The sequence below is a fragment of the Rhincodon typus genome, chromosome 20 (genome assembly GCF_021869965.1).
Source record: "Rhincodon typus isolate 14 chromosome 20, sRhiTyp1.1, whole genome shotgun sequence".
Lineage (NCBI taxonomy): Eukaryota > Metazoa > Chordata > Chondrichthyes > Orectolobiformes > Rhincodontidae > Rhincodon > Rhincodon typus.
Window position 1 is genome coordinate 30,902,853 of NC_063351.1, and position 11,822 is coordinate 30,914,674.

The window sequence follows — 11,822 nt, forward strand, 5'->3', positions numbered from 1 at the left end:
GATCATTTTACATTAAAGGTTCTCCATAAATTGATTTGGTGCCTCAACTCATCGTACCTAATTCAACTCATTGTGTCTAGCAATGTTATTGTTATGTAGACTGGACAGAGATGCTTTTACATACTGAGCTGGTGACAGATTTTCCTCTGTTTAAAAAATGTGCTTTGGTTGCTCTAAATGCAGAATGAAGATAAGTAATAAATGGTGAATGTACTTCATAGTCTAGCTACTTGAACCTGGCATCTTTATCAGATTTGTGCTGGGGGATTCATTACTCAAAGTGAGCAACCAATGACGCTCAAATCTAACATTTCAGAGGATGTCATTCAAAAGGAAGGATATGCTTCTGGCAATAATTAAGTGAAAACTAAACAGCAAGAGAATTATAATTACCATGTTTCAAATTATGAGAAAGTAACTGCAGTAACTTGATATTTCTGTTAAATGGAGAACACAAATCACTCCCAATGAATAATAGAAAAATCTGACATTTGTGTTTTTGCACTTACTTTACACAGTTACAGAAGAGCTCTTTGCACGCACTCATTTCAAGTTTTTCTTTACATTGCTGGACAATATCCTCGCTGACTTCTCGTATATATCCTGGGGACTGAAAACACACAGGATTTAAACACAATCAAAGATTCACTTAAAGTCACAACTGGGCTTTGTTAAATCTGTAGAGAAATATTCAAAAAAAATCTGCAAATTAATTTCCATAAACATTTATTTTTAATGCCAAACATGACACTTTTACTTTCTTATTATCATCACAAATAATTAATTACATACTGCTCAGTCCCAGAAACATTCAGGAACATCACCCTCATGGACCCAGTCTCCTCTTATTTACTTTAAAGATGTGTTGGCACATTTGAAGTTATATTCTTGGATAAAAACCAGTGGAAATTACTGATGATTTCACCTGACATCAAGTTCCTCATTTTTTTTTAATGATACAGTACATAATATGATGGATTTTCCACTTTTCTAGACTATTTCTCCATTTGGTTTATCTGCTAGTAATGGGCCCCCTTTAAGTTTAATTCTTTTCACACTGATATCCATACTGCCAGTAATAAATCACTGCTATTAGGAGAAATAAAGGGGGAATTTCAACTCTCTCCTCCCAGTAGAAACTAGCGGTAGGGGAGTTTAAATCTAAAAGATGCTTACCACCTTTTTCCCATCCATGAACAATTTTAATTTATTTTTTCCCAGTGAGTTGATAACTACTTGCTATGACTCAGCTGATGAAACACAAATTGGGGTCATTTGTCATCATGTGGACCTTAACTCAAATTTAACAGTTTGTGAAGGGAGTATGCATCATGTGCACACACTCCACTCAAAACAGCTTAATTTTGGATGGCTAGGTTTACACTGGTCCTACGCTGGACTTCCCATTATCTGACCCAGAAAGTTGCTCAACACTACTTGACCAGCATCTTACTGAACTGCTGTCGTCACTTAATTCTTATAAGTCCAAAACCTGCAAGTTGCTTGTGGATAGAGTATAGGACAGAATATAGAACATAGGACAGAATATATTAATTCATTGTCACTTACATTTTTAGAGAACAATCTACAGTGAAAAGTGTTTAAGTCATCATACTCTGGCGTCATATTAATAATAGACATTATATGTGTTAAAAAATTAAGACAAAGTCCATCTTAGTTCAATTCACAGCTCCAGCACTCCTGAGATTGAGGAAACCCGACACTGAAGCTGCCACAAGGAATCCTGGGCCAAGCTGGATCCCACCATGCCTCCGTAAATGCTACAGAGGACACCACAAGGAATCCGGGCCATTGCATTCCTGACTCGGCCCTCACCTCGTCGCTGAAGCAGCCCACCACACCACAGGACCCACCAGGACACAGCCGCAATGGCTGGATCCACACTGCATTCTCTGCTGTAGCAGCCTCTTGAAACCTCCTTCCTCCCCCAAAGCCGCCAAAAGAAGGCAAGATGAATTTTGATGTTAGAAAATAATAATTAAAAAGAAGGATGCGGCAGGCCTGGTGATCAGAAGCAAATGGGCCATGAACCCAAATATTTCCCCCAGACCTCGCAAACAATGCCCAACTGTCTGTTAAAATGGACCAAGCCTCCCAGTATTGTTCAAGATGAGCAGCCCAGCAGTGTCCTGCCTGGGTCGGAGGTCGGAGGTCAGAGGAGGAAACTACTGTCGCATTTGAGATTTACAAGCCCTTACAATCTACTGTTGATATGGACATAGAACATAGAACAGTATAGCACAGTACAGGCCCTTCGGCCCACGATGTTGTGCTGACCTATTATCCCATTAAGATCAAACTACCCTGCATACTATACATTTTACTATCCTCCATGTTTGTTTTTGATTTCATGAAGCATCTCAAACGTATTTTGGAATCATTTTAAAGAGAGTTATGAAAAGAAAAGTAAGTGCAACTTAAGTGGAAAATTCTACGCCTTCACTGCCCCCACTGAAATCTACATCCATGGTAGGACAAAATTAAAAATTATAAACAATAAATTAAAGACATTTGAGTTTTGTTATGCTTAAGGATTTATATATTGTGTTACAGATCACTTAGGGGGTGAATTTCTGTGCAACATGTACTTTTATAACCATGAAGTAATATGGGTCTTCACTTTATTGAATGTACTTTTTCTTCCGAACCTACCTACTCAGAGTAAACAAGGACATGGAAACAAAAAAATTCCTTCTGTTGATATCGTGGTCTCAATATTAACCTGACCCCATGAGGGGAGAGTGTAGCTGAGGCTATGAAGTTAAATAAGGCGGCATGACTTCAACCCACTGCGCAGGTACTGACAGCCATTTGAACATGAGACCTAGGAGCGCAAGTAGGCAATTCAGCTCTTGCAGCCTCCTCCACTGTTCAATACTATCAAGGTTGATCTCATCCTGGTCTCAACTCTGCTTTTTTGTCTGCTTTCCATAACCATACAATCCATTACTAAATTAAAAACCTGTCTATCTCCTCCTTAAATTTACTTAATGTCCCAGCACGCACTGCTCTGGGGTAGTTAGTTGCACAGATTAATGACCCTTTGACAGAAATAATTTCTCATCTCTATTTAAAATGTGCTCCCCCTTATCATAAAACTATGTATGACCTCTCATTTTAGTTTGCCCCACAAGAGGAAACATCCTCTCTGTGTCTACACTGTCAATCTCGTTTAGCATTTTATCCACTTCAATTAGTTGTCTCCTCATTCTTCTAAATTCTGAAGAGTATGGGCCTAAACTGCTCAATCTCCCCTCATATTGCAATTCCCTCATTTCTGCAATCAATCTAGTGAACCTCCTCTGTACTGCCTCCAATGCAACTACATCTCTCTTTAACATAAGGGAATGAAAACGGTGTCCAATATTCCTAATACATTGTACAGTTGTAGGAACATTTCCTTACCTTTATACTCTATTCCTTTAGCAATAAATGTCAAAATTCCATTTGCCTTCCTTATTACGGGCTGTACCTGCGTACTAGTTTTCTGTGATTCATGCATAAGGGCACCCAGATCCTTCTGACCTGAAACATTCTGAAATCTCTCTCATTTAGGTAATAAGTTGTTTTGCAATTCTTCTAATCAAAATGGATAACCTCACACTTATTCATGTTAAACTCCATCTGGCAAATTTTGGCACATACACTTAATCTATCCATATCCATTTGTAATTTTTCTTTATTGCAACTTACTGTCCCTTCTATTTTAGTGTCATCTGCAAATTTGGCTACGGGATCTTCTATCCCTGCAACCAAATCATCATAGATTGTAAGTAGTTGGGGTCCTGAGGACCGAACCCTGTCACACTCCACTGGTTACATCTTGACGACCAGAAAAACACCCATTTTTCCTGATTCTCTGCTTTGTTGATTAGCGAATCCTCTATCCAAACTAATAAATCACCACCTTATCAAATGTCTTCTGGAAGTCCAGTTATACTACATCGTCTGGATCCCATTATCCACTTTGCTTGTTACACCTTGAAGAACTCTAGCAAATTAGTCAAACCTCATTTGTCCTTCTTAAAACGATACTGACTCTGATGGATTGTATTTTGACTTTCCAAATGACCTGTTACTACTTCCTTAATAATGGATTCTATGTGTCTTTTCTTTGATAGGTACTGTAGTATCAGAGTGCTCGTTTGGAAATTTGAGGTACTTAGTGATTAAATTTTAAATCAAGCTCCCACAGAGCAGGGGTCAGAAAAACGAGTATTGAAATGGAGGTATGTGCTGTCAGCTTCACACAGTTTCTTTTCGCAATTGTTCAGCAGCTATGAGCACTTCCTTCTAGATGGAGCCATTTGACCCCCACAGCTCTAGGTGCTGATCTTCTCCCAGCTCTCTCATTTGCAACTCACTCCCACCACCCAATTGTGGAGGACCTCCTAAGGCTTCCCATTTGGCCTCTTGCATGACTGTACCTTCTTTCCTGCTGGTCAGCTGCAGATTGGGAAACAGAGCATAAAACTTCTGGCCCCATCATGTTCTTTGGCCCTTTTAGGCCTCACCCATAATCTCTCTACCTCTGACTAAACATCAGGGGACAACATTCCACATAAAACATTCTCAGGACAAGTACTGTATTACTGGCTTCAGAATACATTGCACAGTATACAGAAGCACACTGGTTATATAGTGAGTTTCCTTTTTCATTTCTCAATGGCTACCTTTCATATAGACAGAAGGGCGATTGCCAACGTATGTCAAATCAGCTTTTTGTGAGAATCTGCAACTGGAAGCAAGGATACGGATTATTTAACCTCATTTTACACATTGGCCCATTACATTTAATTGGCTGGCGGTAACATAAGGTTCCAAAGGTGAAAGGAAAAACTGTCTTGATTTCATTGCCTCACGCTTTATGCTTTTATTTACTTTGGGTATTATTTTCAATTGAGTGTAGTCACCAGTCTATCAGAAGGCAGCAACCTCAGTCAACATTCAAACCAAAGGACGGGAAGAGAAAAATTGATTGAAAGGAAAGATGTTTTTCCTGTACTCTGTTCACACTCCTCTGGTGGGTCACACTTTAGGCCTCTATTTGCCACTGGGAAGTATTTGTAGTTTGGATGAAATTATGTCAGAATCTAACTGCAAACAGAATCAAACTATATATTTTGTGAGATAACACGAACAGTCATACAGGCCCTTAGTCGAGCATACTCTGTTCCGTGGAGAGTCTCAAATCCCTGCATTTTAATCTGTGTGTTAGATAGAAAATCCTTATTTTGAAGAACAAATTGCCAAAAATGGTCATAAGCATGAAGGCAACCATTCTAATCTGGTGGTTATAGAAATTTCTGAAGAAGGGTCCCCACCCGAAACATCAGCTTTTCTGCTCCTCTGATGCTGCCTGGCCTGCTGTGTTCCTCCAGCTCCACACTGTGTTATCTCTGACTCCAGCATCGGCAGTTCTTACTTCCCTCATTATGTGAATGAAGCTGTTCTCTATGGGCGATGTGAGAAAACTAGACAAACTGTACAAGATATTGGTGAGACCGCTTTGAGAGTACTACATACAATTCTGCTTACCCTGCCATAGGAAAGATGTTAAACTAAAAAGGGTACAGAAAAAAATGAACAAGGATGTGGCCAGGACTGGAGGGTTTGAGTTACAGGGAGAGGCTGACTAAGCTGGGACTTTTTTCCTTCAAGTACAGGGGACTGAGGGCGACATTATAGAGGTTTATAAAATTGTGAGGGGCATAGATAAGGTGAATAGGAAAAGGTCTTTTTCCAAGGGTAGGGGAATTCAAAAGTAGAGGGTACAGGTTTAAGGTGAGAGAGGAAAGATTTGCAAGGGAACTGAAGGGTAGCTTGTTCACATAGAGGGTGGTGCATGTATGGAATGAGCTGCCATAAGAAGTGGTAGAGGCAGGTACAATTACAACATTTAAAAGACATTTGGACAGGTACATGAATAGGAAGGGCTTAGAGAGATATAGGCCAAACACAGGCAAATGGGACTAGATGAGTTTGGGATACCTGGTCAGCATGGAGAAGTTGGGCCAAAGGGTCTGTTTCCGTGCTGTATGACTCTATTTAGGGTAGGGTCACAGGATTCTCTCTATGGTTTGCCATGAAATCAATAATACGCTATAAAGGAACACAAGGGACAGCAGCAGACAAATGCCCCCTTCAAACTAGCTCCACCATTTGTTATGATTCTGGTTGATCATATTGGACTTTAATTCCACCCTCCTGCCTGCTTCACTTTTCCTTCAACTCCCCAAGGAATCTTGGAACTGAGACGCAGGGCTCCCTCCTGTGGGCAGAACCCAGATCAGTGCCACTAAATTCCGCATGTTGTGTTTATGCCTGAGTATTAATCTTTATTTACAATATACATGCAGATAAGTATTTATATCACAAATCCTATCTCACCTACCTTTTGCACATGATTTGATATTCAACAGTTATTTTCTTATATTCAGATTACTTAGGTTTGTGCAGTGCAATAGGCATCTATTCAAATTCTTCTGGTTATTTTATTCAAGATCAATGCAAATACCTTCCAGCTGATTGCATTTCAAATGAGCTCATTGACTTTAACATATTCATTACAATTCAGTCTAATGTAAATATGTTATCAGGCAGCAGACAAACCAACTGAATTACTAATAGGATAACAAAAAACTACAACAAAAAGATGGTTTTCAGCCCATTGTTTATGTCCTGATGCTAATTCTTCACTTAGAACAGAGTTTATTCCCATTCTTACTCTTTTTAAATTCTTTTTGAAAAATATTCCTTCAATGCTTTTTTAAAATGTTACTATAGTCGGTCTCTATAGACACTTGTGATCAAGCATTCTGATTCAATGTTTCAATGTCATGTTATCACTACACCACCATCTCCCTATAGGTTTGTGTATAAAGATGTTTTTATCCCCACTTTGTACATCCACTGATAAGGTGGGTTTATGCCCCCAATGACTAATTCACTATCCACCAGATACAATTTTTCACTTTCTAAATTCTTTAAAACCACACAAAGTTTGAATCCTCCCTGCCCCATTAGATATTCTTTATGACACCAGGTTATAGTCCAACAGGTTTATTTGAAAACACAAGCTTTCAGAGCCTTACTTCTTCTTAGTGACTAACACCTGAAGGAGGAGTAAGACTCCAAAAGTTTGTGTTTTAAAAAAAACTGTTGGACTATAACCTGATGTTGTGTGATTTCTGACCTTGTCCACCCCAGTCCAACACCGGCACCTCCACATCATATTCTTTATGGGCTGTGGGTTCCCAACGCCAAAGATGGCTGCCAGAGCCCGTGCATGCCCAGATAGCTCAGCTCTGCAGTACATGTGTGTATGCACGAGTGAAGTGTCATCACACTCATGCTTCACCATCACCAGCATGGCTCCACATCTATATCTGGGCGAGGTTTCCACAATACCTGTTATGTTAATCCATTTGATTGGTTGGTAAGGGAACTCTGGAATAGAAGTGAGTTCATCAATTGAAAATCACTGGGCCTTCAGTGCTGCCATTTTCTGGGAAATGAGCCAAAGCAATCAATGGGTTTCTTGGAGTGAAGTGGCCCTGCATAGATGAACAAGGATACGGCAACTCCATGGTAATGGAACAATCATACCTAAGCTAATACTGACAGAAATCAGCCTTCTCGAGCATTACTTTCCTATCAGCCGTGCATACACATCTCTACTGTTCAGAAAATACCATATCCTATTCAAAAAGAAGCCTCAAGGAAGTTAAAATGGTCCCTTCAGATCAACAATCAAAGTCAGAACTCCCCTGATATGTCAGTAAAATGCTCAGTTTCATGAGTGTGTCTCCACACTTTCCAGTGAACATACAGACGGTGCCATCTTTGTGACAGGCAATTGCCATTCTGTCTCTTTACAGTGATGTAGCCCTGCAACACTGTTTCTGCATGTTGCAGCCTATCCTTGAACTGGCTTTGTCTAAATGAAAAAGCCCCAGCTTATTAAAGTTTTCGATGTTACAATAAACTCTCAATTCCAATGTCATTATGGTAAACCCTATGCAACAGCTTTTCAGTCATTCCAGTATCACTTCTCGGTTGGGTGCCCAAAATGACTTGCAGTACTCCAAGTCTCCAACTGTGCTGCACAAATTCAACATCGTTTCCTTGTTTTAATACTCAAGGCTCCATAAAAATAACCAGTTACTCCATTCGTCTGTTAATCCACTGTTAAGCCATTACAATTTCTGTCATGTTAGCTTTTCTATTCTTTACATAACTAAAATGCAGCACTTCACATCCCACTGTATCTGTGACCTTTCTACACCATTAACTTAATTCTTCCTGAAATCTCCACACTTCCATTCAATGATCAATGATATATGCTCAAAACACAACTGAACCCTGGTAATTTCTCAACTGAGTCAGACACCTTCTGAGAATCATCATTAAGAAAGAATTAAATTTCTAAAGTTGCAATTACATCCTTGATTAACAAGGTGACATTATATCAGATCTGTTTATTCTTGAACATTTTATAGACAGGAATATTTAATCTTCAATCTTGCCCCATCTGAAAACACATTTCCCAACACTGAAACATTACATCCCACCATTCTAAATAATGGCTCTTGTTTCTCAATGTTTTTTCTTGCAAATTCAAAATGTGTTCTCCTGATACAGCCAGAATTCATTCTTCAAGACCAAGTCCAGATGAAGACAGAATCAAGGACAGCGAGGTAAACAAGACAGCTGAAATAGAAACTAATGTTAGAAGGGTAGAGAATATTCATTAATATCTAACTGTGTTTTGTGATTTAACTGTATTTTAGGATAAACATCTAACTATATTTTGGAAGACCAAATTCAGGTGCGAATAATACAACAAAAGGCAGAACACTTAGGAGCACTGAGATAGAGGGTTTTGGGTGTACAGGTCCCTGCAAGTGGCAAACACAGGTGGATAATGTGGTCAAGACAGCATACAGCACACTTGCCTTTATTGGTCAGGGCATCAAATATAAAAGTTGGCAAGTTATGCTACAGCTGTACAAAAACTTTAGTTAGACCACATTTGAAATAGTGTCTGCAGTTCTGGTGGGCATGCTATCACAAGAATGTGGACGCTCTGGAGAGGGTGTAGAGAAGGTTACCAGGATGTTTCCAGCAAAAGACGCTTTTCCAGCAACTTTGTTTTTTTTAACCAGGATGTTGCCTGGTCTGGAGGGTTCTATGATGTGAAGGTGCCAGTGCTGGACTGGGCTGTATAAAGTCAAAAATCACACAATACCAGGTTACAGTCCAACAGGTTTATTTGAAATCACAAGCTTTCAGAGCACCTGACGAAGGGGCTGCACTCCGAAAGCTTGTGATTTCAAATAAACCTGTTGGACTACAACCTGGTGTCATGTGATTTTTGACTTTGGAGGGTTTTGGTTATGAGGAGCTGTGTTGGGTAAACTTGGATTGTTTTCACTGGAAAGATGGAGGCTGAGGGGCAGCCCAATAGAGTCCTACAAAATTATGAGAGGTATACACAGGCGTTTTCCCAGGGTGGAAAGGTCAACTACATGATGGCACAGGTTCAAGGTGAGAGGGGAAAAGTTCAGGGGAGAAATGCGGGGAAAATCTTTCACGCAGAGAGTGATGGGCGCCTGGAACACACTGCCACTGCAGGCAGTGGAAGCAGGCACATGAGCAACGTTTAGGGTGCACCTTGATAAACACATAAACATGAGGCGAACAGAGGGATAGATACTGTGCATGGCCAATAGGTAGCAGGTCCAAATAAGGACTAGGAATCAGTGCAGGCTTGGGAGCCAAAGGTCCTGTTCCTGTGCTGTATTGTACTGTATTATTTTTAAGTATACTCATAATTCAAAAGGAAAATGGCAGACCTGCTGACCAGTTGAAAAGAAATTTTTAGAAAATGTTCTTGGAAATATGAGCATTGTTGATGAGGTCAGCTTCTATTGCCCATCTCCAGTAGTCCTTGAGAAGGTGGTAGGAAGCCACCTTCTTGAACCACTGGAGTTTTCGTGGTGACAATATACCTGCAATGGTATCAAGGTGAGTTCCAGGATTTGGTCCAGTAACACGAGGGAATGACAATCCAGTTCTGAGTCGGGATGGTACGAGGCTTCCAAGTGGTGGTTTTTCCAGGCATCTATTGTCCTTGTCCTTCTGGGTTGTATAGTTTATGGGTTCTGAAGGTGCAGTGAGGGATTGTGGCACGTTACTACAATGAATCTAATAAATGATACACACTGCTGTCACAGGGCACTTGGGGTGAATGGAGTTTAATGTTTAAGGTGTTGGGTTGGATGTTAAGTAGGCTGATTTGTCCCAGAAGGTGGCAAGTGTCTGCAGTACTGTGAGAGTGTTGCACACATCCAGACAAATGGAGAGCAGTCCATCACACTTCTGACTCATGTCTTGTAGATGGTGGTCAGGCTTTAGAAAGTCAGGAAATGAGTTACTTGCTGCAGAATGCCTGCTTTCCAGCCTGCCCTCATACACATACTATGGCGTACTTGGTTATGTTGCTGGTCAATGACCCCAAGGGTGATGATGATGGGGGAATTCAACAATGCCAATGCCACCAAAAATCAAGGGATGAGGGTTAGTTTCTCCCTCAGCGGAGGTGGTCATTGCCTGGCACTTCAGTGGTGCAAATGTTACTTACTACTTGTTAGGCCATGCTTGGATACTATTGTCCAGGTCTAGCTACAAGCAAGCAAGGCCCACTTTGTTGTCTGAGAATTTTTAATGAAACTGAACACTATGCATGATATCAAAAACCAAGTGATCACAAATATTTATAAATGTTTAAAATGGAAAAAGCTAAAAGGATTTGTTTAAGCTACCAATGTAAGCCCTTCAATTTGCTTGCACCCTCTATTTAAATGGTACAACACATCTCTGGTATGCAACTCCTTCAAGGACATTAAAGTTACACAGTAACAAAGATATCAAATACAGAATTCAGATGAATCTTCTGAATGTGCAACTTGCTTTCATCAGCAGTAGCTGAAGTGAATATCATTGAATAATAGAGTCCCTAAATGCGGACAGAGGTCATTCAGCCCACTGAATTTGCATCGACCCTCTGAAAACTATCCCACACAGACCCCCTCCCCCACCACCCTATCCCTGCAATCTCACATTTTCCATGGCTACTCCACCAAGTCTGCACATCCCTGGACATTACAGGGCAAATTTTCAATGGCCAATCCGCCTAACCCACACATCTTTGGACTGTGGGAGGAAACCAGAGTACCCAGAAGGAATCCACGCAGACATGGGGAGAACGTGCAAACTCCACACAGACAGTCACTTGAGGCTGGAATCGAACCTAGGTCCCTGGCGCTGAGAGGCAGCAGCGCCATCATGCCGCCCCTTTAGGGGAAGCTAGATAAAAATGTCAATAGCTGTAGAAACAGACAACACAGGTCCAAACTTAAAACAACGATAATGCAAGCTTAGATTTAATTATACTGATAATCTCAGTTGCCACCCCTATGTAGTAATGTCAGATAACGGAATGGAGAGCTAGATTACCGAAGAACAAAGATAGCTCCAGAGAAGTACAAACACAGGCGTAGGCTGGTTGGTTAATATTGTGTGATTGTGTGTTGCATGAGGTAGGTAATAGAAACAGGAGTTCCAAGGGATTGCACAAGTAGCCAACGTGATTTTCATTTTATAGAGAGACGCGTGGGAAATCCAAGGAAGCTCAGATCCATCAGTGACAACAAGGTGCAGAGCTGGATGAACACAGCAGGCCAAGCAGCATCATAGGAGCAGAAAGGCTGACATTTCCGGCCTAGACCCTTCATCAG

At 40.6% G+C, this 11,822-nt stretch overlaps 1 protein-coding gene across 2 annotated transcripts in view; it reads right to left on the reverse strand.

Annotated features, from left to right (window-relative positions):
- The window catches only part of LOC109936422 (G protein-coupled receptor kinase 5), a 243,528-nt gene that overhangs the window by 55,646 nt on the left and 176,060 nt on the right, over positions 1-11,822 (reverse strand). For both annotated transcript variants that reach the window (XM_048608894.1, XM_048608895.1), the window contains one exon: positions 510-610. In XM_048608894.1, the coding sequence (XP_048464851.1) occupies positions 510-610 (101 nt within the window). The remainder of the gene's footprint in view (positions 1-509; positions 611-11,822) is intronic.